The sequence below is a fragment of the Salmo trutta genome, unplaced genomic scaffold (genome assembly GCF_901001165.1).
Source record: "Salmo trutta unplaced genomic scaffold, fSalTru1.1, whole genome shotgun sequence".
Classification (NCBI taxonomy): Eukaryota; Metazoa; Chordata; class Actinopteri; order Salmoniformes; family Salmonidae; genus Salmo; species Salmo trutta.
Window position 1 is genome coordinate 917,590 of NW_021823115.1, and position 27,291 is coordinate 944,880.

A 27,291-nucleotide genomic window follows, 5' to 3' on the forward strand; every position below is an offset into this window, starting at 1 on the left:
GTACACTATTAAACTCCTTTAACTCAGAGAAAAACCACAACACATGGTCTAGTAGTGTAGTGTACCCTATTAAACTCCTTTAACTCAGAGAAAAACCACAACACATGGTCTAGTAGTGTAGTGTACCCTATTAAACTCCTTTAACTCAGTGAAAAACCACAACACATGGTCTAGTAGTGTAGTGTACCCTATTAAACCTCTTTAACTCAGTGAAAAACCACAACACATGGTCTAGTAGTGTAGTGTACCCTATTAAACTCCTTTAACTCATAGTGAAAAACCACAGCAGACATGGTCTAGTAGTGTAGTGTACACTATTAAACCTTGGGACCTGGATAGGGTATGGTGAGAAGAATGAAGGGAGTCTGAAACCTTGAAAGATTTAAAATAGTTTATCAGAGGCTTCTCTCTTCAATGCAGTTTTCAGTTGTCTCTCTCTTAATTCAACTGACTTGGGATGGATACTCATATACAATTCTAAAATAGCCAACATACTTACAAAAAATAAAAACTATTTGTAAAAAGGTATACATCCTCATCTTATCTCATAGATACACTTTCATCCTATAATTGTCAACATATCCTTAAAAACAGAAAGTTGTTTTCCTGTTTACAATCGGTCCTGTTGCCATGACACCCGCAGGCTAGCTTGACTGGAGCTAACTTTAGCCTGACGTTTAATTATCAAAACAACAACAACAACATATACCGTTACACTCGGTCCTGTTGCCATGACACCCGCAGGCTAGCTTGACTGGAGCTAACTTTAGCCTGACGTTTAATTATCAAAACAACAACAACATATGCCATTACACTCGGCTTCTTGGTGTTTCATACCATATGCTGATAACGTTTCAAATATATTAGTTTATCTGGTGTTTTTCTCCCCAAAACATGAGCAAAATAAACCGGTAGTATCAATACATAAGTATGATCACTTTTTCTTTAACGTTACAAACTAGGATCAACAACAGCAGCCAGCCTCTGACTTTATCAGAAACTTACCCGTACTACTATATACATTTCTGACAACTTTTACTTCACTACATTCCTAAAGAAAATGTACGTTTTACTCCGTACATTTTCCCTTGTTAGGAAAACGGTCCAATTCACACACGTATCAAGAGAACAAGTTGTCATGCCTACTGCCTCTGATCTGGAGGACTCAACACAAATACATCTTCTGGAAATTATGTTGGATTCTGCCCCTGGCTATCCGCAAATGTTAAAAACAACAACATTTTGCCGCCTGCTTTGCTTAATATAAGGAATTTGAAAGTATTTATATTTTTTACTTTTTATATTTAAGTATATTTAAAAACAAATACTTTTAGATGTTTACTCAAGTAGAATTACTGGGTGACTTTACTTTTTACTTGAGTAGTTTTCTATGAAGGTATCTTTACTTTAATGAAGTATGACAATTGGGGACTTTTTCAACAACTGATCACTATAATACCAACCAACCTCTTTCGACCTTGAGGAGTTTATTAATTTAATGCATTAAACTGCCATTGTACTACAGTAATGCAGAATTAATACAGATGCTACCATAGGTGTCACAGTTGTCGTAGGAAGGAGTGGACCAAAGTGCTGCATGTGTGTCGTTCCACATTTTATTAACACTGTGAAACTATGCAATACATACACAATAAACTGAACGAACAAAAACAACAAACCGTGACGCCGAGTCGAAACATACACTAACTCAAAAACCAATCTCCCACAAACCCACGTGGAAAAAACACCTACTTAAGTATGATCTCCAATTAGACAACGATGACCAGCTGCCTCTAATTGGAGATCATCCCAAACAAAAACCCAACATAGAAATACAAAACAAGAACATGACAACATAGAAAAACTAAACTAGAAAAAGACCCTGTCACGCCCTGACCTACTCTACCATAGAAAATAACAGCTTTCTAAGGTCAGGACGTGACAATATGATAAATTGTTACTACCATTTATAAATAATTGTGCATTACTATGGTAGACTGTATAATGCAGTTTAAAACCACGGTACATTTCCATATCTATACCGTGGTATAAATGATGCAATACCGTTGGTAATATCAGGTCGCGTCAATTCGAATCTGGTATCAGAACAAAATAGTCAGCACATCATTTCTGATTTCTTTGTACTTTAATTAATGCAAACACATTTATGGTAAATATGATGTTTGTATATACGGGGTCGCTGTGTCACCACGCAGGGCAGACAGAGAACTGAGTTTCACATCCTTTTCTTTTCATGAAATACTCTGACAGAGATAGTTCCCACTCACTGCTGGCCTGTCAGAGGGAGGATGAGCGTGGTTTAAACTTACTCATCCTATCATTGGCGTGCAGGTTGGTCCCAACCTCGAGACGCCTCCTGTTGCCGGGCGAAGATATTATCTTTGGCAGTCGATTTATCTTGTGACTGCACAATGCACAGTTCTCTAAAACCCCGACACCCCTCCGCATATACAGTTCACCCATATCCCGCCCTTATCTTTTAACAAGCTCTTCCATATCCCTGATTCACAGCATCTGCATTCTTTCCATATGACTCAACATCCCATGAGCCCCTTCCTCTCACACAGCAGTATGCTCTTATCATATAGAGTATAAACGTAATATTATAGCATAGCTTCTTTGTTATATTATATAGGTTATGCAAACAAATAGTTGGTCAAACCCTAACAGTAATATTTAGGTACAATGGCAGCACCATGGTAGTACCGTCATATTTCAAGGCTAAACCCTAGGTACATTTCCATGATTCAGACTATACCATGGTATCTGTCACGCATTCCACCGAAGTTGGTGCCTCTCCTTGTTCAGGCGGCGTTCGGCGGTCCTCGTCACCGGCTTTCTAGCTGCCGCCGAGCCACGTTTCTTTGTCGATTGGTTATGTCTTGATTGTTCACACCTGGTTCCCATTTGGTTATGATTACTTCCCTATTTAAACCCTCTGGTCATCATGATGTTTTTGTGCGTTATTGTTCTTACTGTTGGTATTGTTCGTTGTGTTTGTAGTTCTTGTTTTCCCTGCGTGGATTTTGTATACTGAATTTTTATTTGAGTAAATTACTTATTTTTTTACTCAGTTCGGTGTCCTGCGATTGACTCCTTTCCTCATCACCTATACACGGACAGTATCAGTGTGTCACGTCCTGACCAGAGAGCGCTCTTATTTTCTATGGTAGAGTAGGTCAGGGCGTGACTGGGGGGGTTTATCTAGTTTATTTAGTTCTGTTGTTTGGCTCGAGCTTCTGTTTTTCTTTTTTTGGGGGGGGGATGATTCCCAATTAGAGGCAGCTGGTCATCGTTGTCTCTAATTGGGGATCATATTTAAGTAGTTGTTTTTCCCACTTTTGTTTGTGGGAGATTATTTTGAGTTAGTGCATGTTGCACCTCGGTCGTCACGGTTTGTTGTTTTGTTTATTGTATGTCTTGCGTAGTTTCGCTTTATAATAAAATATGTGGAACGATATTCACGCTGCGCCTTGGTCTCCTCCTACAAACGTACATGACACAGTGAAAGTACCACGGTACATTTACATGATTCAGACTGTACCATGGTACATTTACATGATTCAGACTGTACCGTGGTATCAGTGAAAGTACCACGGTACATTTCCATGATTCAGACTGTACCATGGTATCAGTGAAAGTACATTTTTTTGTAAGGAGTTCCTGTTTCAGTCATGTCTTTGGTCACATGGGTCACACAAAAAACACCCTGATGATTGGTTGATGACAGATCTTCCCACAATGCAGGCGATGGCTACAGGAGGAAGTTGGAAAAAGAGCCACCGCAGAAACTCGCAGTCAAAACATCATGACCTTTAAATCACATGATTTTTTTGGACCAATTTCATACATTTGACATGTAGGCGAAGGTCACAACAGGGATCTGCTCGAACTCATCCAGCGGAAGTCGATTGGGCGCCAGCTCAAAAGCCCAACATTAGCATTGAATTTCATGAAGAAGTACAACAATTACAAATCTTTAATAATTAACTTATTCTCTGTAATATCGTTTAGCTTTAGAATAGTCACATTATGTTGGAGACTATCGATGAAAACAGGCAGGTTTCTCCACTGTTGCTGCCAGCAGCATCATAATGCTCCCTAATGAAATCCATGGCTTTCAGCTAAAGTGACCGTTGTGCCCTTTGGGAGGAATATAATAGTTATAATTCCCTTCTCCCAGCTGCCAATCGCCGTGCTACGAAGTACCTCTTACTCACAGGGCTCTGTCAGTTATCTCAATTCTTATTAGTCAATGTTCGTCATGTGATCAGGTCCTTCTAACAGACATCTCAGCACCGAAGTAGGCTATCCATTTTTTTCCCCTATGTTTTCTATTTCTATGTTTAGGTTCTAGTTTTGTATTTCTATGTTGGGGTTTTGTTTGGGATGATCTCCAATTAGAGGCAGCTGGTCCTCGTTGTCTCTAATTGGAGATCATACTTAAGTAGGGGTTTTTTCCACCTGGGTTTTGTGGGAGATTAATTTTGAGTTGTGTATGTTTCACCTCTGCGTCACAGTTTGTTGTTTTTTTGTCTTTCAGTTTATTTATGTATTGCATAGTTTCACAGTGTAAATAAAAATGTGGAACGACATACACGCTGCACCTTGGTCCTCTCGTTCCTACGACAACCGTGACACCATATTTCCTTTCCGTCAGCCAACCAGATCAGTAGGCCTAAGGAACAGCATAAGCACTAGCCTATGTCAACATACTATTCCCCCATAGTACAAAAGGTTCACCTGTTCTATTGGTCGTCTTGTCCTTCTCTGCGAGAAATACATTTTCTAAAACAGACTCTAGTGCAGTTTCAGATCACAAATGAATACAACCACTGTACATCAACAAAACAACTTTTAAAAGCAATGAGGCAAAATGTAAAAGATCAGAACGTTTAGCTTAAAATGTTGATCAACTAATTAGGCTATTTCTTCACATTATAAAAACACAACAATGCCCATGAGGCAGGATTATAAAAGCACAAGGCAGTAGGCTATCAAATCAAATTTATTTATATAGCCCTTCTTACATCAGCTGATATCTCAAAGTGCTGTACAGAAACCCAGCCTAAAACCCCCAAACAGCAAGTAATGCAGGTGTAGAAGCACGGTGGCTAGGAAAAACTCCCTAGAAAGGCCAGAACCCTAGGAAGAAACCTAGAGAGGAACCAGGCTATGAGGGGTGGCTAGGAAAAACTCCCTAGAAAGGCCAGAACCTAGGAAGAAACCTAGAGAGGAACCAGGCTATGAGGGGTGACTAGGAAAAACTCCCTAGAAAGGCCAGAACCTAGGAAGAAACCTAGAGAGGAACCAGGCTATGAGGGGTGGCCAGTCCTCTTCTGACTGTGCCGGGTGGAGATTAGAAACCTAGAGAGGAACCAGGCTATGAGGGGTGGCCAGTCCTCTTCTGGCTGTGCCGGGTGGAGATTAGAAACCTAGAAAGGAACCAGGCTATGAGGGGTGGCCAGTCCTCTTCTGGCTGTGCCGGGTGGAGATTATAACAGAACATGGCCAAGATGTTCAAATGTTCCAAAATGGCAATTAGTGGGAAAACACTGTTCTCAAAAGCACATCAGAAATGCAAGAGGTTTCATATGATAAAAATACCTTTCAGAAATTGCCACTAAATTCCAGGCCTGATTGCTATGTTCACGTGCTTGTTGGAACTCAGGAAATGTTTGACTTGCTAACTGGTTGAACGTGGCACGTGCAGAACTACAACCAGTTAGCAAGTTGGACAGTTTTAGAACGTGGCATCATACCCTGACTTTGAAAAGAGATTGCGTGGCGATTATCTTAGCAACCGTGTGACGCAGATATGCCTTCCGCCATTTATTGACCAATAGGATTCCCATCTCCTCCTTTCTCTAATATCTCTGGTTGTGGGATTCCCATCTCCTCCTTTCTCTAATATCTCTGGGTGTGGGATTCCCATCTCCTCCTTTCTCTAATATCTCTGGTTGTGGGATTGTGGGATTCCCATCTCCTCCTTTCTCTAATATCTCTGGTTGTGGGATTCCCATCTCCTCCTTTCTCTAATATCTCTGGTTGTGGGATTCCTATCTCCTCCTTTCTCTAATATCTCTGGTTGTGGGATTCCTATCTCCTCCTTTCTCTAATATCTCTGGTCGTGGGATTCCCATCTCCTCCTTTCTCTAATATCTCTGGTTGTGGGATTCCCATCTCCTCCTTTCTCTAATATCTCTGGTTGTGGAATTCCCATCTCCTCCGTTCTCTAATATCTCTGGTTATCAGAAAGTATTCACACCCTTTGACTTTTTCCACATTTTGTTGTGTTACAAAGTGGGATTAAAATTCATTTAATTGTCGTTGTTTATCAACTATCTACACAAAATACTCTAATGTCAAACGGGAAGAAAAATAATAATATTAAAAAAATATATATATATATATATATCTTGATTGACAAAAAAAAACTATTTAAAATTCCGTCTGTAACAAAACAAAACATGGAAAAAGTAATGGGGAGTGAAGTACTTTCTGAAGGCACCGGGTATAAACGTACTTTCTGAAGGCACCGTGTATAAACATGTACTTTCTGAAGGCACCGTGTATAAACATGTACTTTCTGAAGGCACCGTGTATAAACATGTACTTTCTGAAGGCACCGTGTATAAACATGTACTTTCTGAAGGCACCGTGTATAAACATGTACTTTCTGAAGGCACCGTGTATAAACATGTACTTTCTGAAGGCACCGTGTATAAACATGTACTTTCTGAAGGCACCGTGTATAAACATGTACTTTCTGAAGGCACTGTGTATAAACATGTTTATCTACATATCATTGCTTTAAATGTTTCATACTGACATTTAAAACGGTTTCATACTCCCCAAGTCAGGACTCTTATAATAAATCAAATGCCATAACTGTTTTTAAAAGATCTTTAAACCTCTCCACTGCATCAGTTCATGTTTTAATAAATCATAGTATAAAAAAAGACAAGCACATTATTGAACCCCACAAACCATTTTACAAGCAGAGAAATACGCCGTCCTTGTTTAGATGAGAGAACTGTATTTCCCAGAACCTTACTGCAAATCAAATGACAGTTCTTCCCAGATAATAATAACTCGTCACGTCCTGACCCTAGTAAGATGTAATTTTCTATAGTAGAGTAGGGCAGGGCGTGACAGGGGGTGTTCTATGTTTTCTATGTTTAAGTTCTAGTTTGTCTACTTTTATGTTGGGATTGTTTGGGGTTGATCTCTAATTGGAGGTAGCTGATCCTCATTGCCTCTGATTAGAGATCATATTTAAGTAGGGGTTTTTCTCTTCCTGTTTGTGGGTGATTATCTTTTGAGTAGTATGTTCTCCTCTCTGCATCACGGTTTGTTGTTTTTGTGTTTTCAAGTATTTAAGTGTATTGCATTTAGTTTCACGTTTAATAAATATGTGGAACTACGAACACGCTGCATTTTGGTCCGATCCTTCAAACAGCCGTGACAAACTCAGCGGTCCTGCGTGGGGCAAATGGATGCTGCTGGCTACGCGGCTGGAGAAAAACGAAATTACTGGATGTATGACCAAAAAAAAGGCCTCTTCTAGAAACACTTGAATACATTCCTGGGAATGTGGCATGAGTGGTCTCTCGTTGTACCTGCATTGATTCACATCATAAACCACAATGAAATCACTGTGATCAACCAGATTCCAGCCATCAGATAGAGGCTGAGACAGCGGAGAGGGAGGATGGAATTATGGGGGAGGGAGGAGGGGGGGGGGGGGGCACTTTAACCTTTTGTCAAGCACAGATGAAACAAGACGAGGTCTACTTCCTAAATGTAGTCATTTTGGGACATAGTCTAGAGGACAGATCATCAATTAGGTTCAGCAGCTGGATGGTCGGAGAGGGGGAGGAGGGATGGAACATAATTACAAATCATTTGTAGACTGAAATTATGTTTTAGTCAAACATTATCTGTTTTGGCTTCTTGCGGTCAATTTGCAAACCTCGCTTACATTTGTATACAATCACATCTCTCCCTTCTCCCTCCCTTCTATATAAACACGAGATTTCAGTTCCTTCTAAGACTAGAGGCATCACTGATTGAAAACGGACCAACTCAGCCATAAGCATGTTTCGGTTATAAAAAAATACATTTTATTGAACAAGTTCAGGTTGTTTTTATCTGTTCTAACTGCAGCTCCACAGTTTCACAAAACTCACCTGAATGGGAAACAACAAACAAATGGAATGATATGGTCCATGCTGTTCTGAGGCCTGTATTACTGAGGCTGTATTACTGAGACCAGTATATACCGAGGCCTGTATTACTGAGTCCAGTATTACTGAGGCCTGTATTACTGAGACCAGTATTACTGAGACCAGTATATACCGAGGCCTGTATTTACTGAGGCCAGTATTACTGAGGCCTGTATTACTGAGTCCAGTATTACTGAGACCAGTATATACCGAGGCCTGTATTTACTGAGGCCAGTATTACTGAGGCCAGTATATACCGAGGCCTGTATTTACTGAGGCCAGTATTAACTGAGGCCAGTATTTACTGAGGCCAGTATTTACTGAGGCCAGTATTTACTGAGGCCAGTATTACTGAGGCCAGTATTTACTGAGGCCAGTATTACTGAGGCCAGTATTTACTGAGGCCAGTATTTACTGAGGCCAGTATTACTGAGGCCTGTATTTACTGAGGCCTGTATTTACTGAGGCCAGTATTAACTGAGACCAGTATTACTGAGACCAGTATTTACTGAGGCCAGTATTTACTGAGGCCAGTATTAACTGAGGCCAGTATTTACTGAGGCCAGTATTACTGAGGCCAGTATTTACTGAGGCCAGTATTACTGAGGCCAGTATTTACTGAGGCCTGTATTTACTGAGGCCAGTATTAACTGAGACCAGTATTACTGAGACCAGTATTTACTGAGGCCAGTATTTACTGAGGCCAGTATTTACTGAGGCCAGTATTAACTGAGGCCAGTATTTACTGAGGCCAGTATTTACTGAGACCAGTATTTACTGAGGCCAGTATTTACTGAGACCAGTATTTACTGAGACCAGTATTTACTGAGACCAGTATTACTGAGGCCAGTATTACTGAGGCCAGTATTACTGAGGCCAGTATTTACTGAGGCCAGTATTTACTGAGGCCAGTATTACTGAGGCCAGTATTTACTGAGGCCAGTATTACTGAGGCCAGTATTTACTGAGGCCAGTATTAACTGAGACCAGTATTACTGAGACCAGTATTTACTGAGGCCAGTATTTACTGAGGCCAGTATTAACTGAGGCCAGTATTTACTGAGGCCTGTATTTACTGAGGCCAGTATTAACTGAGACCAGTATTACTGAGACCAGTATTTACTGAGGCCAGTATTTACTGAGGCCAGTATTAACTGAGGCCAGTATTTACTGAGTCCAGTATTTACTGAGGCCAGTATTTACTGAGGCCAGTATTTACTGAGACCAGTATTTACTGAGACCAGTATTACTGAGGCCAGTATTACTGAGGCCAGTATTACTGAGGCCAGTATTTACTGAGGCCAGTATTCCCTGCCTAAACCTTAAACCATAACCAATGGTGGAGGATCGTCCAGTGTCATCACAATGTTTGAGTCCCAAATGGCACCCTTTTTCCCTATATAGTGCACTACTATTGACCAGAGCCCTATGGCAAACCTTTTTCCCTATATAGTGCACTACTTTAGACCAGAGCCCTTTGCAAAAAGTAGTGCACTATAAAGAGAATAGGGCACCATTGAGAACGTAACCAATGAGTCATTCTATCACAAGGACTTAGTGCCTAGGATGACATAAAGAAGACATGTCATCCTAGGGGTTTAGTACATGCTAACGACACATTTGGTACGCACCTGTGGGCCGTACGACCATACATTCCGATTTGATTCATCAACAGTATACAGGACAACGACCCTTCAGGGTCATACGGCGTAAACTCTTCAGGGTCATACGACGTAAACTCTTCAGGGTCATACGACGTAAACTCTTCAGGGTCATACGACGTAAACTCTCCAGGGTCATACGACGTAAACTCTCCAGGGTCATACGACGTAAACTCTTCGGGGTCATACGACGTAAACTCTCCAGGGTCATACGACGTAAACTCTTCAGGGTCATACGACGTAAACTCTTCAGGGTCATACGACGTAAACTCTTCAGGGTCATACGGCGTAAACTCTCCAGGGTCATACGGCGTAAACTCTTCAGGGTCATACGACGTAAACTCTTCAGGGTCATACGACGTAAACTCTTCAGGGTCATACGACGTAAACTCTTCAGGGTCATACGACGTAAACTCTTCAGGGTCATACGACGTAAACTCTTCAGGGTCATACGACGTAAACTCTTCGGGGTCATACGACGTAAACTCTTCAGGGTCATACGACGTAAACTCTTCGGGGTCATACGACGTAAACTCTGTCCTATTAGCAAAGAACGTGATCCGTTCCCCGTCACGTTACTATGGAAAATAACCCTGGGATTATCGTAAAGGCACATTCAAGTATTGGGGGGGGGGGGGTTAAAAAGCAACAAACTAAAAGATACATCCATATCATATATTGTTACCTAGCTTGCTTTCAACAACGTTAATTTCCTTCACCTTGGACTGACAGGCGCTTTGACCACCAAACCTGGGATTTGCACTACGAACATAGAGTCTTTACATTGGTCCCTGTGGCTCCATAAGCTTGCAGGACAGGCTCATTTCTGACATGAACTCACACACACACACACACACACACACACACACACACACACACACACACACACAGAGAGGAGTTTCTCTGTCCATGCTGCAACACAGAGACCAAGGCTACTGCTTAACATCACTTCTCCTTACTGTCTGCTGGGCATCAGCCAGTCAGCCAGCCAGCCAGCCAGCCAGCCAGCCAGTCAGTCAGCCAGCCAGTCAGCCAGCATCAGATGAATAATACTCCAACTAGATAAAACCATTCTATTGAAGGATCAAAAAAGGTGAAAAACAGCCTTTGAATTACTTCATGTCAAAATATGTACATCAATCAAATCAATGAAAAAAAAACTGACCTTTTAAAATGAAATAAAGAACGACTGGAAGAAAAGCAAAACGGCAAAATGATTTGTTGTTCTGTACTGAGCCTTTTGTTGTTCTGTACTGAGCCTTTTGTTGTTCTGTACTGAGCCTTTTGTTGTTCTGTACTGAGCCTTTTGTTGTTCTGTACTGAGCCTTTTGTTGTTCTGTACTGAGCCTTTTGTTGTTCTGTACTGAGCCTTTTGTTGTTTTGTACTGAGCCTTTTGTTGTTCTGTACTGAGCCTTTTGTTGTTCTGTACTGAGCCTTTTGTTGTTCTGTACTGAGCCTTTTGTTGTTCTGTACTGAGCCTTTTGTTGTTCTGTACTGAGCCTTTTGTTGTTCTGTACTGAGCCTTTTGTTGTTCTGTACTGAGCCTTTTGTTGTTCTGTACTGAGCCTTTTGTTGTTCTGTACTGAGCCTTTTGTTGTTCTGTACTGAGCCTTTTGTTGTTCTGTACTGAGCCTTTTGTTGTTCTGTACTGAGCCTTTTGTTGTTCTGTACTGAGCCTTTTGCTGTTTCGTCCTGAGCCTTTTGCTGTTTCGTCCTGAGCCTTTTGCTCATCATGTCTGTTGCTGCGGCATATGGGGGGGAGGGTGGGAGGTTCAGACAGTACATTCATCAGGTTCTGCTAACTGGAGAACCAAACAGACTGAGAGAAGATGTTACCATGAAGATCTTTAACAGGAAACAAAATATCCGCCGGGACGGTTTGATCTAGTGCTCTGATCTGTTCACCAGGGTTGAGCTCAACAACAATTCAATTCTTCAGAAAGTAAAACTACATTCGAAATGTTAAATCATTGAAGAAAAAAAAAAGAAAAAAAGCTTGAAGCGAATTGAAATTGGAATTTCAGTGTACTTCCTGAATGACAGGAATCAAAATGGAATTGACCCGAACCTTGGTTTTGACCTGTAGAAATAAATAGTCCTGTTATGCACAAACAGACCATGAGAATGTACCTACAGAGAGAGAGAGAGAGGGGGGGGTACCGTGTCCCAGGTACTGGTGCAAAAAAGAAGAGTCAGAGAGGGAGGGGGTATCACTGGGAGAAGAGCCAGACCACCACTAGACCCAAGGCAGCTCAGACAGAGGGAGGGGGTATCACTGGGAGAAGAGCCAGACCACCACTAGACCCAAGGCCACGGCAGCTCAAACAGAGGGAGAGGGGGTATCACTGGGAGAAGAGCCAGACCACCACTAGACCCAAGGCAGCTCAGACAGAGGGAGGGGGGGTATCACTGGGAGAAGAGCCAGACCACCACTAGACCCAAGGCCACGGCAGCTCAAACAGAGGGAGGGGGGGTATCACTGGGAGAAGATCCAGACCACCACTAGACCCAAGGCAGCTCAGACAGAGGGAGGGGGGGTATCACTGGGAGAAGAGCCAGACCACCACTAGACCCAAGGCCACGGCAGCTCAAACAGAGGGAGGGGGGGTATCACTGGGAGAAGATCCAGACCACCACTAGACCCAAGGCCACGGCAGCTCCAGCCCCCATGTTGAGCAGGATAGGTCTCCAGTACAACCAGCGTTCTCTCTGCCTCTCTGTGTCCGTCAGTCTCTGTTTCATCAGGTGAAGCTTCTTGGCCGTGCTGGCAATACGCTCCTTCCTGTGTCTCTTCCTCAGGCTGGAATTAGATAATAAGATGAGGGTTTCATTACATGGACAGAGAAGTCTGGAAGGGTCCTAACTGAATGCCATCTAAACATGTGAGTCTGGAAGGGTCCTAATTGAATGCCATCTAAACATGCGAGTCTGGAAGGGTCCTAATTGAATGACATCTAAACATGCGAGTCTGGAAGGGTCCTAATTGAATGCCATCTAACCATGTGAGTCTGGAAGGGTCCTAATTGAATGCCATCTAACCATGCGAGTCTGGAAGGGTCCTAATTGAATGCCATCTAAACATGCGAGTCTGGAAGGGTCCTAATTGAATGCCATCTAAACATACGAGTCTGGAAGGGTCCTAATTGAATGCCATCTAAACATGTCAGTCTGGAAGGGTCCAAACTGAATGCCATCTAAACATGTGAGTCTGGAAGGGTACTAATTGAATGCCATCTAAACATGCAAGTCTGGAAGGGTACTAATTGAATGCCATCTAAACGTGCAAGTCTGGAAGGGTCCTAATTGAATGCCATCTAAACATGTGAGTCTGGAAGGGTCCTAATTGAATGCCTCTTAAACCTGTGAGGCTGGAAGGGTCCTAATTGAATGCCATCTAAACATGCAAGTCTGGAAGGGTCCTAATTGAATGCCATCTAAACATGTGAGTCTGGAAGGGTCCTAATTGAATGCCATCTAAACATGCGAGTCTGGAAGGGTCCTAATTGAATGCCATCTAAACATGCGAGTCTGGAAGGGGTCCTAATTGAATGCCATCTAAACATGCGAGTCTGGAAGGGTCCTAATTGAATGCCATCTAACCATGCGAGTCTGGAAGGGTCCTAATTGAATGCCTTCTGTACGTGTGAGTCTGGAAGGGTCCTAACTGAATGCCATCTAAACATGCGAGTCTGGAAGGTTTCTAATTGAATGCCATCTAAACATGTGAGTCTGGAAGGGTCCTAATTGAATGCCATCTAAACATGTGAGTCTGGAAGGGTCCTAATTGAATGCCATCTAAACATGTCAGTCTGGAAGGGTCCAAATTGAATGCCATCTAAACATGCGAGTCTGGAAGGGTCCTAACTGAATGCCATCTAAACATGTGTCTGGAAGGGTCCAAACTGAATGCCATCTAAACATGTGAGTCTGGAAGGGTCCAAATTGAATGCCATCTAAACATGCGAGTCTGGAAGGGTCCTAACTGAATGCCATCTAAACATGTGTCTGGAAGGGTCCAAACTGAATGCCATCTAAACATGTGAGTCTGGAAGGGTCCTAATTGAATGCCATCTAAACATGCAAGTCTGGAAGGGTCCTAATTGAATGCCATCTAAACGTGCAAGTCTGGAAGGGTCCTAATTGAATGCCATCTAAACATGTGAGTCTGGAAGGGTCCTAATTGAATGCCTCTTAAACCTGTGAGTCTGGAAGGGTCCTAATTGAATGCCATCTAAACATGTCAGTCTGGAAGGGGTCCTAATTGAATGCCATCTAAACATGTGAGTCTGGAAGGGTCCTAATTGAATGCCATCTGAACATGTGAGTCTGGAAGGGTCCTAATTGAATGCCATCTAAACATGTGAGTCTGGAAGGGTCCTAATTGAATGCCATCTAACCAGTCTGTCCAGCACTAAAGGCCCACAGCCAGCTTCAGAAGGAGGGAGTTAAGCAGACAATAGAAAGAAGCAGTAGAGGGGAATACACCTCGAGGTGTACTGACCTTGGCACCTCCGCCAGGTCCTTCTCTGAGCTGTCTGGATCTGTCCCGTCTCCTGACGTCCGGTCCTCTCTGGACAACGCCACAGCCTCAGGCTCCACACAGGGCAGTGGCTGGCCGTTGGGCTTTTCTGAGGGCCAACTGGGGGACGTGGGGGCGGGGGCGTCTAATGGGCGTGGCGGGGGTAGAGGGGGGGAGGGGGCGTCTAATGGGCGTGGCGGGGGTAGAGGAGGGGAGGGGGCGTCTGAAGGGCGTGGCGGGGGTAGAGGGGGGGCGGGGCCGTCTGAAAGGCGTGGCGGGGGTAGAGGGGGGGTGGGGGCATCTAGAGGGCGTGGCGGGGGAAGAGGGGGGGGCGGGGGCGTCGGAGAGAGACCTGGGAGGGGGGGCAGGTGGTGATTGACACACGGTCGCTCTGTCCTCTCTGGACAGCTCTCTCCACTGGCTCTGGACAGACAGACAGACAGGACAGTAGTTAATGACCAACAGCTCCTCATACAGACAGACAGGACAGTACTTAAAACCTGTTGGGGCTAGGGGGAAGTATTTGCACGGCCGGATAAAAAACGTACCCGATTTAAACTGGTTACTAATCTTGCCCAGAAACGAGAATATGCATATACTATAGTAGATTTGGATAGAAAACACTCTAAAGTTTCTAAAACTGTTTGAATGGTGTCTGTGAGTATAACAGAACTCATATGGCAGGCCAAAACCTGAGAAGATTCCATACAGGAAGTGCCCTGTCTGACAATTTGTTCTCCTTCTGTTGCATCTCTATCGAAAATACAGCATCTGTGCTGTAACGTGACACTTTCTAAGGCTTCCATTGGCTCTCTAAAGCCGCCAGAAAGTGGAATGGGGTGTCTGCTGTCTCTGGGCGAAGAACAGCAGGAGAGTTTGTGAGTGGTCAGCCTGGGGACAGTGGCACTGGAGATGCGCGTTTACGAGAATTCTCAATTTTTTTCTTTCAGCCTTTGAATGAATACAACGTCGCCCGGTTGGAATATTATCGCTATTTTACGAGAAAAATTGCATAAAAATAGATTTTAAACAGCGTTTGACATGCTTCTAAGTACGGTAATGGAAAATTTTGACATTTTTTGTCACGAAATGCGCTCGCGCGGAGCAGTCTCCCATGATGCTCTTGGCTCCCCCAGCTAGCTAGGTGTGTGGTTAGGGTTAGCAGCGGTGTTACCTGTACGGAGCAGTCTCCCATGATGCTCTTGGCTCCCTCCAGGACGGCCCTGTAGGAGAAACGTAGCTGGTCAGGAGTCTGGATCAGACCCATCCGGTACTCCCTCATGTCCAGCAGAACCTTCTGGATGTCTACTGACGACGGGTCCTTCCTCTTGTCCATCTACACCGGAGAGAGAGAGAGGGAGAATGACGTCACCTTCGACATCAGGGACGAGTGAAGACGGGCTGTTCTACATAATGCTGAACAGTGAATTTAGACTGGAGACATAGCCCATCTGTAAATAGCCCACCCAACTACCTCATCCCCATATTGTTATTTATTTCTGCTCTTTTGCACCCCAGTATCTCTACTTGCACATCATCATCTGCTCATCTATCACTCCAGTGTTAATCTGCTAAATTGTAATAATTTACCCACTACGGCCTATTTATTGCCTTACCCCCATTTCGAACTGCTTTGCTTTATCTTGGCCAGGTCGCAATTGTAAATGAGAACTTGTTATCAACTGGCCTACCTGGTTAAAAAAAGGACTTGTTCTCAACTAGCTTACCTGGTTAAATAAAGGACTTGTTCTCAACTAGCCTACCTGGTTAAATAAAGGGTTATACATATAATATATAAATACCTGGTTAAATAAAGGTGAAATAAATAAATAAATAAATAGAAATACAGTTTGACCAGGAAGCTGATGTGAAACACCAAGTAGTAAAGCCTTGTCCGAGACCAGCTTAACGTCCAATCACAGACCCTGAACAGGACGCTAGTCTACTTTCATACCAAGTAGTAAAGCCTTGTCCGAGACCAGCTTAATGTCCAATCACAGCCCCTGAACAGGACGCTAGTCTACTTTCATACCAAGTAGTAAAGCCCTGTCCGAGACCAGCTTAACGTCCAATCACAGACCCTGAACAGGACGCTAGTCTACTTTCATACCAAGTAGTAAAGCCTTGTCCGAGACCAGCTTAATGTCCAATCACAGCCCCTGAACAGGACGCTAGTCTACTTTCATACCAAGTAGTAAAGCCCTGTCCGAGACCAGCTTAATGTCCAATCACAGACCCTGAACAGGACGCTAGTCTACTTTCATACCAAGCAGGGAATTCAATAACAATGTAAAACAGGAAGTATTGAGGTTACCAGAATGAGACATGTGTCAACCAATGAGAAGGTCCCTGAGCGTCCAATCCCAGCGCTGCAGTGGACCACGGAGGGCCCATGCTCCGGCCCCAATGAGCCAGACTCCCGCACCTTAACCAGGAAGTTGAGGAAAGAGGCCGGGGATTCTGGGACGCCGAAGTCAGGCCAGGTGGTGTAGTGAAAGTGGTATATCTCTCTGGTTTCTCCTGTCTGGACAAGGCATGTGATTTAATAACAACAACTTCCTCGTGACAACGGAGACGTCCACGGAGACGTAGAAACTCACCTCGGTGTTCCTCAGCTCCAACACTCGTATGACGTAGTAGGACATGTCCTCTTCCTTCACCAGCGTCACAACAAACCCTGTGTCTGTATAAGACAACTGGTGTCCCTCAGCTGTAGGCCAGTACTGAGCACACTTCTCCTATTGGGGGGGGTGGGACAATACATTAGTGATTGGCCCAACCTGAACACTTGATGGGATGGTATGGCCTAGAGTGTGGTGGTCCTCACTTGGTTGTATGGCCTAGAGTGTGGTGGTCCTCACTTGGTTGTATGGCCTAGAGTGTGGTGGTCCTCACTTGGTTGTATGGCCTAGAGTGTGGTGGTCCTCACTTGGTTGTATGGCCTAGAGTGTGTTGGTCCTCACTGTTCAGCATTATAACATTATGTAGCCTACTTACAGATCCCTTTCTCTATGATTCTGTTCAGCATTATAACATTTATGTAGGATTCTGTTCAGCATTATAACATTTATGTAGGATTCTGTTCAGCATTATAACATTTATGTAGGCTACTTACAGACCCTTTCTCTATGATTCTGTTCAGCATTATAACATTTATGTAGGCTACTTACAGATCCCTTCTCTAGGATTCTGTTCAGCATTATAACATTTATGTAGGCTACTTACAGACCCCTTCTCTAGGATTCTGTTTAGCATTATAACATTTATGTAGGCTACTTACAGACCCCATCTCTAGGATTCTGTTCAGCATTATAACATTTATGTAGGATTCTGTTCAGCATTATAACATTTATGTAGGCTACTTACAGACCCTTTCTCTATGATTCTGTTCAGCATTATAACATTTATGTAGGCTACTTACAGACCCCTTCACTAGGATTCTGTTCAGCATTATAACATTTATGTAGGCTACTTACAGACCCCTTCTCTAGGATTTTGTTCAGCATTATAACATTTATGTAGGATTCTGTTCAGCATTATAACATTTATGTAGGCTACTTACAAACCCTTTCTCTATGATTCTGTTCAGCATTATAGCATTATGTAGGCTACTTACAGATCCCTTCTCTAGGATTCTGTTCAGCATTATAACATTTATGTAGGATTCTGTTCAGCATTATAACATTTATGTCGGATTCTGTTCAGCATTATAACATTTATGTAGGCTACTTACAGACCCCTTCTCTAGGATTCTGTTCAGCATTATAACATTTATGTAGGCTACTTACAGACCCCTTCTCTAGGACTCTGTTCAGCATTATAACATTTATGTAGGATTCTGTTCAGCATTATAACATTTATGTAGGCTACTTACAAACCCTTTCTCTATGATTCTGTTCAGCATTATAGCATTATGTAGGCTACTTACAGATCCCTTCTCTAGGATTCTGTTCAGCATTATAACATTTATGTAGGATTCTGTTCAGCATTATAACATTTATGTAGGATTCTGTTCAGCATTATAACATTTATGTAGGATTCTGTTCAGCATTATAACATGTATGTAGGCTACTTACAGACCCTTTCTCTATGATTCTGTTCAGCATTATAACAGCTTTGGAGTTCTGCTCCCAGACCATCAACCAGAAGTGACTGCAGGTGTTCTTCAGGGGGCCCTTTGGGAGAAAACACAACACACTGCTTCATCACCAACTGAAACACAGACCAACCTTCAAAATATACATCCACAATCCTTAGTACGTGTTTAGAGAAAATCTCACTTCAAATGATCAGTACATAATGAACGGAAACGTCTGAGATACTTGTATGTACTGACCTGAGACAGGAAATAGATTCTTTGGGCTTCCTCCACCATCACTAAACTACTTGTATGTACTGACCTGAAACAGGATATAGATTCTTTGGGCTTCACTACTTGTATGTACTGACCTGAGACAGGAAATAGATTCTTTGGGCTTCCTCCACCATGACCTAACTACTTGTATGTACTGACCTGAGACAGGAAATAGATTCTTTGGGCTTCACTACTTGTATGTACTGACCTGAGACAGGATATAGATTCTTTGGGCTTCCTCCACCATGACCTAACTACTTGTATGTACTGACCTGAGACAGGATATAGATTCTTTGGGCTTCCTCCACCATGACCTAACTACTTGTATGTACTGACCTGAGACAGGAAATAGATTATTTGGGCTTCCTCCACCATGACCTAACTACTTGTATGTACTGACCTGAGACAGGAAATAGATTCTTTGGGCTTCCTCCACCATGACCTAACTACTTGTATGTACTGACCTGAGACAGGAAATAGATTCTTTGGGCTTCACTACTTGTATGTACTGACCTGAGACAGGATATAGATTCTTTGAGCTTCCTCCACCATGACTAAACTTGCATTGATGTAGTCATTTTCAGAGTTCTCAAGTTTAACGCGACTGTGATCATCTGAAACAAGAGACGAAAGATATTTAAAACGTGTAAATTAAAAAACTATTGCGAATCGTCAAGTTGCAAAACGTTCATCCCAACGACGACCAGCGTAAGGCTACTTCATGAACGATAGTTGCACAGACAGAAATACTCACAGGGGCTGACGTCTCTGTACCGGTTTCGGTTCTGATTCTCTGGACGTTTTGCCGTCTGATATGAGTAGTCACTGGCTTGGCTTCGGATTTCCTGAGGAAAAACATGAGAACGAATACCAGCCAATGACTGTCGTTGAAATGTGACCAGGTCTGACGATCTATACAGCGACTAACCAAGCAGACATCTGCAGTAAGAGAACTAACAAACAAGTTACCTATCGACCTCTTAGAAATGTTTAGTACTGGGTACTGGGTATACACTACCTAACTAATTAGCTAGGTCAGCTTATTACTGGGTATACACTACCTAACTAATTAGCTAGGTCAGCTTACTACGGGGTATACACTACCTAACTAATTAGCTAGGTCAGCTAACTACTGGGTATACACTACCTAACTAATTAGCTAGGTCAGCTTACTACTGGCTACTGGGTATACACTACCTAACTAATTAGCTAGGTCAGCTAACTACTGGGTATACACTACCTAACTAATTAGCTAGGTCAGCTTATTACTGGGTATACACTACCTAACTAATTAGCTAGGTCAGCTTATTACTGGGTATACACTACCTAACTAATTAGCTAGGTCAGCTAATTACTGGGTATACACTACCTAACTAATTAGCTAGGTCAGCTTATTACTGGGTATACACTACCTAACTAATTAGCTAGGTCAGCTTATTACTGGGTATACACTACCTAACTAATTAGCTAGGTCAGCTTACTACTGGGTATACACTACCTAACTAATTAGCTAGGTCAGCTTACTACTGGGTATACACTACCTAACTAATTAGCTAGGTCAGCTAACTACTGGGTATACACTACCTAACTAATTAGCTAGGTCAGCTTATTACTTATTACTATTTTTTTGACTCTGTTAATCACCACATCCTCATCGGCAGACTTAGTAGCCTTGGTTTCTCAAACGATTGCGTCGCCTGGTTCACCAACTACTTCTCTGACAGAGTTCAGTGTGTCAAATCGGAGGGCCTACTGTCTGGACCTCTGGCAGTCTCTATGGGGGTACCACAGGGTTCAATTCTTGGGCCAACTCTTTTCTCTGTATACATAAATGATGTCGCTCTTGCTGCTGGTGAATCTCTGATCCACCTCTACGCAGACGACACCATTCTGTATACTTCTGGCCCTTCTTTGGACACTGTGTTAACAACCCTCCAGACGAGCTTCAATGCCATTCAACTCTCCTTCCGTGGTCTCCAACTGCTCCTAAACACAAGTAAAACTAAATGCATGCTCTTCAACCGATCGCTGCCTGCACCTGCCCGCCCATCCAGCATAACTTCTCTGGACGGTTCTAACTTAGAATTTGTGGACAACTACAAATACCTAGGTGTCTGGTTAGACTGTAAACTCTCCTTCCAGACTCACATCAATCATCTCCAATCCAAAGTGAAATCTAGAATTGGCTTCCTATTTCGCAACAAAGCATCCTTCACTCATGCTGCCAAACATACCCTCGTAAAACTGACCATCCTACCAATCCTCGACTTCGGCGATGTAATTTACAAAATAGCCTCCAATACCCTACTCAACAAGCTGGATGCAGTCTATCACAGTGCCATCCGTTTTGTCACCAAAGCCCCATATACAACCCACCACTGCGACCTGTATGCTCTCGTTGGCTGGCCTTCACTTCATAATCGTCGCCAAACACATTGGCTCCAGGTCATCTACAAGACCCTGCTAGGTAAAGTCCCCCCTTATCTCCGCTCACTGGTCACCATAGCAGCACCCACCTGTAGCACGCGCTCCAGCAGGTATATCTCTCTGGTCACCCCTAAAGCCAACTCCTCCTTTGGTCGTCTCTCCTTCCAGTTCTCAGCTGCCAATGACTGGAACGAACTACAAAAATCTCTAAAACTGGAAACACTTATCTCCCTCACTAGCTTTAAGCACCAGCTGTCAGAGCAGCTCACAGATCTCTGCACCTGTACATAGCCCATCTTTAATTGAGCCCAAACTACTACCTTTTCCCCTACTGTATTTATTTATTTTATTTATTTTGCTCCTTTGCACCATATTATTTATATTTTAACTTTTAACTTTCTTCAAACTACAAATCTACCATTCCAGTGTTTTTCTTGCCATACTTTATTTACTTTGCCACCATGGCATTTTTTTGCCTTTACCTCCATTATCTCACATCATTTGCTCACATTGTATATAGTCTTATTTTTTTCTACTGCATCATTGATTGTATGTTGTTTTACTCCATGTGTAACTCTGTGTTTTTGTATGTTGTCGAACTGCTTTGCTTTATCTTGGCCAGGTCGCAATTGTAAATGAGAACTTGTTCTCAACTTGCCTAACCTGGTTAAATAAAGGTGAAATAAATAAAAAATAAAAAAATAAATTACTGGGTATACACTACCTAAATAATTAGCTAGGTCAGCTTATTACTGGGTATACACTACCTAACTAATTAGCTAGGTCAGCTTACTACTGGGTATACACTACCTAACTAATTAGCTAGGTCAGCTAACTACTGGGTATACACTACCTAACTAATTAGCTAGGTCAGCTAACTACTGGGTATACACTACCTAACTAATTAGCTAGGTCAGGTAACTACTGGGTATACACTACCTAACTAATTAGCTAGGTCAGCTAACTACTGGGTATACACTACCTAACTAATTAGCTAGGTCAGCTAACTACTGGGTATACCACTACCTAACTAATTAGCTAGTTCAGCTTACTACTGGGTATACACTACCTAACTAATTAGCTAGGTCAGCTTATTACTGGGTATTAACTACCTAACTAATTAGCTAGATCAGCTTATTACTGGGTATACACTACCTAACTAATTAACTAGGTCAGCTTGCTACTGGGTATACACTACCTAACTAATTAGCTAGGTCAGCTAACTACTGGGTATACACTACCTAACTAATTAGCTAGGTCAGCTTATTACTGGGTATTAACTACCTAACTAATTAGCTAGGTCAGCTTACTACTGGGTATACACTACCTAACTAATTAGCTAGGTTAGCTTATTACTGGGTATACACTACCTAACTAATTAGCTAGGTCAGCTTACTACTGGGTATACACTACCTAACTAATTAGCTAGGTCAGCTTACTACTGGCTATACACTACCTAACTAATTAGCTAGGTCAGCTTGCTACTGGGTACTGGGTATACACTACCTAACTAATTAGCTAGGTCAGCTTGCTACTGGGTACTGGGTATACACTACCTAACTAATTAGCTAGGTCATCTTACTACTGGGTATACACTACCTAACTAATTAGCAAGGTCAGCTTACTACGGGGTATACACTACCTAACTAATTAGCTAGGTCAGCTAACTACTGGGTATACACTACCTAACTAATTAGCAAGGTCAGCTTACTACGGGGTATACACTACCTAACTAATTAGCTAGTTCAGCTTACTACGGGGTATACACTACCTAACTAATTAGCAAGGTCAGCTTACTACGGGGTATACCGCTACTATAACTGTCTATAACATATATCATGTCCCTAGCCTAGACCCTCTGCTATAACTGTCTATAATCCTGCCTATAGGTAGTTATATAGTAGGTAGTTATATAGTAGGTAGTTATATAGTAGGTAGTTATATAGGTAGTTATATAGTAGGTAGTTATATAGGTAGTTATATAGTAGGTAGTTATATAGGTTGTTATATAGGTTGTTATATAGGTAGTTATATAGTAGGTAGTTATATAGGTAGTTATATAGGTAGTTATATAGTAGGTAGTTATATAGGTAGTTATATAGTAGGTAGTTATATAGGTATTTATATAGTAGGTAGTTATATAGTAGGTAGTTATATAGTAGGTTGTTATATAGGTAGTTATATAGGTAGTTATATAGTAGGTAGTTATATAGGTAGTTATATAGGTAGTTATATAGGTAGTTATATAGTAGGTAGTTATATAGGTAGTTATATAGGTAGTTATATAGGTAGTTATATAGTAGGTAGTTATATAGTAGGTAGTTATATAGGTAGTTATATAGGTAGTTATATAGTAGGTAGTTATATAGTAGGTAGTTATATAGTAGGTAGTTATATAGTAGGTAGTTATATAGTAGGTAGTTATATAGTAGGTAGTTATATAGTAGGTAGTTATATAGGTAGTTATATAGGTAGTTATATAGGTAGTTATATAGTAGGTAGTTATATAGTAGGTAGTTATATAGGTAGTTATATAGGTTGTTATATAGTAGGTAGTTATATAGGTAGTTATACAGTAGGTAGTTATATAGTAGGTAGTTATATAGTAGGTAGTTATATAGGTAGTTTATATAGTAGGTAGTTATATAGTAGGTAGTTATAGAGGTAGTTATAGAGGTAGTTATAGAGGTAGTTATAGAGGTAGTTATAGAGGTAGTTATAGAGGTAGGTAGTTATAGAGGTAGTTATAGAGTAGGTAGTTATATAGTAGGTAGTTTTATAGTAGGTAGTTTTATAGTAGGTAGTTATATAGTAGGTAGTTATATAGTAGGTAGTTATATAGTAGGTAGTTATATAGGTAGTTATATAGTAGGTAGTTATATAGGTTGTTATATAGGTTGTTATATGGTAGTTATATAGGTAAGTTATTAGGTAGTTATATAGTAGGTAGTTATATAGGATTAATTAGTAGTAGTTTATATAGGTAGTTATATAGTAGTAGTTATAAGTAGGTAGTTATATAGTAGGTAGTTATATAGTAGGTAGTTATATAGGTAGTTATATAGGTAGTATAGGTAGTTATTATAGTAGGTTAATATAGTAGGTTAGGATTAGGTAGTTATAGAGTATAAGGTAGTTATATAGGTAGTTATATAGTAGGTAGTTATATAGGTAGTTATATAGGTAGTTATATAGTAGGTAGTTATATAGGTAGTTATATAGGTAGTTATATAGTAGGTAGTTATATAGGTAGTTATATAGGTAGTTATATAGTAGGTAGTTATATAGTAGGTAGTTATATAGGTAGTTATATAGTAGGTAGTTATATAGTAGGTAGTTATACAGGTAGTTATATAGGTAGTTATATAGGTAGTTATATAGTAGGTAGTTATATAGGTAGTTATATAGTAGGTAGTTATATAGTAGGTAGTTATATAGGTAGTTATATAGTAGGTAGTTATATAGTAGGTAGTTATATAGTAGGTAGTTATATAGTAGGTAGTTATATAGTAGGTAGTTATATAGTAGGTAGTTATATAGTAGGTAGTTATATAGTAGGTAGTTTATATAGTAGGTAGTTATATAGTAGGTAGTTATATAGTAGGTTGTTATATAGTAGGTTGTTATATAGGTAGTTATATAGTAGGTAGTTATATAGTAGGTAGTTATATAGTAGGTAGTTATATAGTAGGTTGTTATATAGGTAGTAGTTATATAGGTAGTAGTTAACTTGTGTTCCAGACATCCACTTCACTGTAACCTGTCCAGTTTCCAAGATATGACATTGGCAACACATGCGCACATACTATTACAGGAAGTCTTTGCTATTTCTCAGAAACAGGCTAGCAAGCTAATGTTGATGTACGTTTCCCGGAAGTCTGACTCTTTATCTGTAAAGCTTCGTTTATCTTTCAGGATCAACACCAGTTTGACTAGTATTATCCATTCAATATACCGTTAAAATTACATCGTTTTGAGCTAGCTAGTATGATGGATAATGTGCATAATTGCTAGCTAGTAACCGGCAGATAGCTATGTTGCTAACTAAATTGGCTAGCTAACGTTTGCTAGGTTAGCAACCCCCCAAAAAATAAACACATTGAATGCCCAACTTACATTATAAAGGTTTTGCCACTGTCCAGACGAATCAATTTCCTCAAACTGTTGATCCATTTTGGTATTTTGGCTATTTCTGTCTTGCGCGAAAATAGTTTTGAATGTTATCGTTGTCAATGGTAAGTTAGCTGGCTAGCCTCAACCTGACAGCCACCGACTGAGTGGTGGTGGTGGGGGGGATCTACGTCATCTACACCAGGGGGGTTCCCAAACCCGGTCCTGGGTGCACGTTTTGGTTGTTGCTCTAACGTTACACAGCTGATTCAAATAATCAAAGCTTGATTATGAGTTGGTTGGGGTCCCCTGTGGCTCAGTTGGTAGAGCATGATGTTTGCAATGCAAAGGGTTGTGGGTTCAATTCCCACGGGGGACCAGTATGGAGAAAAAATGTCTGAAATGTATCCATTCACTACTGTAAGTCACTCTGGAAAAGAGCATCTGATAAATTACTACAATGTTATTATTTTAATCAGCCAAAACGTACACCCAGGACAGAGTCTGGGGAACCCCCCCCCCCCCCTCCCCCCCAGAACCACCAGTCATTGCAAAGAGGTCACGTAGGCATCGGGTTCTGTGACACCATTGGAAGGGTGACACACCTGTGGGAGAAGTGTGGTGGATTATTAAAAGGATGAGTGGGGTCAGAAGGGAGTGGGGATTATCCAGTGTTAACGAGTGGGAAGGATGTGGCAGTAACAGGCGAGGAGAAGGCAGAGAGATATGATGGCCAAAGCGTTTGTCTAAGTGCATAGCTCAGCAAATTTCTCAGAGGAACGGGAGGGAGGGAGAGAGAGAGAAGAAGAAGAAGAGAGGAGGAGCATCCTGGAGTGCTGGATAGGAGGGAGGATGTAAATGATGCGTTGAATGTGGCACGGCAGAGGTGAAAAGGGCAATAGTTAAGGCTGGGTTAACTTACAGTCGTGGACAAAAGTTTTTGAGAATGACACAAATATTAATTTCCACAAAGTTTTCTGCTTCAGTGTCTTTAGATATTTTTGTCAGATGTTACTATGGAATACTGAAGTATAATTACAAGCATTTAATAAGTGTCAAAGGCTTTTATTGACAATTACATGAAGTTGATGCAAAGAGTCAATATTGCTGTTCCTGTAAATCCACCATGGCTCCTCCCACCTCCAATAGTAGATCTAGAAGTGTTGGAGAGACTAGGGAAAGATAGGGAGGGTGTTGATCCATCTGATTGGAGGGACTACAGAAAGACAGGGAGGGTGTTGATCCATCTGATTGGAGAGACTACAGAAAGACGGGGAGGGTGTTGATCCATCTGATTGGAGGGACTACAGAAAGACGGGGAGGGTGTTGATCCATCTGATTGGAGAGACTACAGAAAGACGGGGAGGGTGTTGATCCATCTGATTGGAGAGACTACAGAAAGACGGGGAGGGTGTTGATCCATCTGATTGGACTACAGAAAGACAGGGAGGGTGTTGATCCATCTGATTGGAGAGACTACAGAAAGACGGGGAGGGTGTTGATCCATCTGATTGGAGAGACTACAGAAAGACGGGGAGGGTGTTGATCCATCTGATTGGAGGGACTACAGAAAGACGGGGAGGGTGTTGATCCATCTGATTGGAGAGACTACAGAAAGACGGGGAGGGTGTTGATCCATCTGATTGGAGAGACTACAGAAAGACAGGGAGGGTGTTGATCCATCTGATTGGAGAGACTAGGGAAAGACAGGGAGGGTGTTGATCCATCTGATTGGAGGGACTACAGAAAGACGGGGAGGGTGTTGATCCATCTGATTGGAGGGACTACAGAAAGACGGGGAGGGTGTTGATCCATCTGATTGGAGAGACTACAGAAAGACGGGGAGGGTGTTGATCCATCTGATTGGAGAGACTACAGAAAGACGGGGAGGGTGTTGATCCATCTGATTGGACTACAGAAAGACAGGGAGGGTGTTGATCCATCTGATTGGAGAGACTACAGAAAGACGG

At 41.8% G+C, this 27,291-nt stretch overlaps 1 protein-coding gene across 1 annotated transcript; it reads right to left on the minus strand.

Moving 5' to 3' along the window:
* Positions 1-11,588: 11,588 nt before the first annotated feature.
* LOC115188997 (tyrosine-protein phosphatase non-receptor type 2-like) lies at positions 11,589-25,525 on the minus strand. Its single transcript, XM_029747809.1, has 10 exons — positions 25,328-25,525; positions 19,539-19,629; positions 19,298-19,398; positions 18,507-18,605; positions 17,031-17,168; positions 16,745-16,954; positions 15,605-15,766; positions 14,730-14,853; positions 14,413-14,692; positions 11,589-12,711 (listed from the first exon to the last, which is right to left on the minus strand). Exons 1-10 carry the CDS (start codon positions 25,382-25,384, stop codon positions 12,522-12,524), a joined length of 1,452 nt encoding a protein of 483 aa, XP_029603669.1. The 5' UTR covers positions 25,385-25,525; the 3' UTR covers positions 11,589-12,521.
* Between the last annotated feature and the right edge of the window lie 1,766 nt (positions 25,526-27,291).

What these genes read in the sequence shown, in the direction of transcription:
- LOC115188997 (XM_029747809.1), bottom strand. Translation starts at nt 25,384, where the DNA reads ATGGATCAACAGTTTGAGGAAATTGATTCGTCTGGACAGTGGCAAAAC. An exon ending in GAATCTATATCCTGTCTCAG is followed by an intron (nt 18,606 to 19,297) that starts GTCAGTACATAC and finishes TTTCTCCCAAAG; the next exon opens with GGCCCCCTGAAGAACACCTG. An exon ending in CCCCGCCACGCCCTCTAGAT is followed by an intron (nt 14,693 to 14,729) that starts GCCCCCACCCCC and finishes CACGCCTTTCAG; the next exon opens with ACGGCCCCGCCCCCCCTCTA.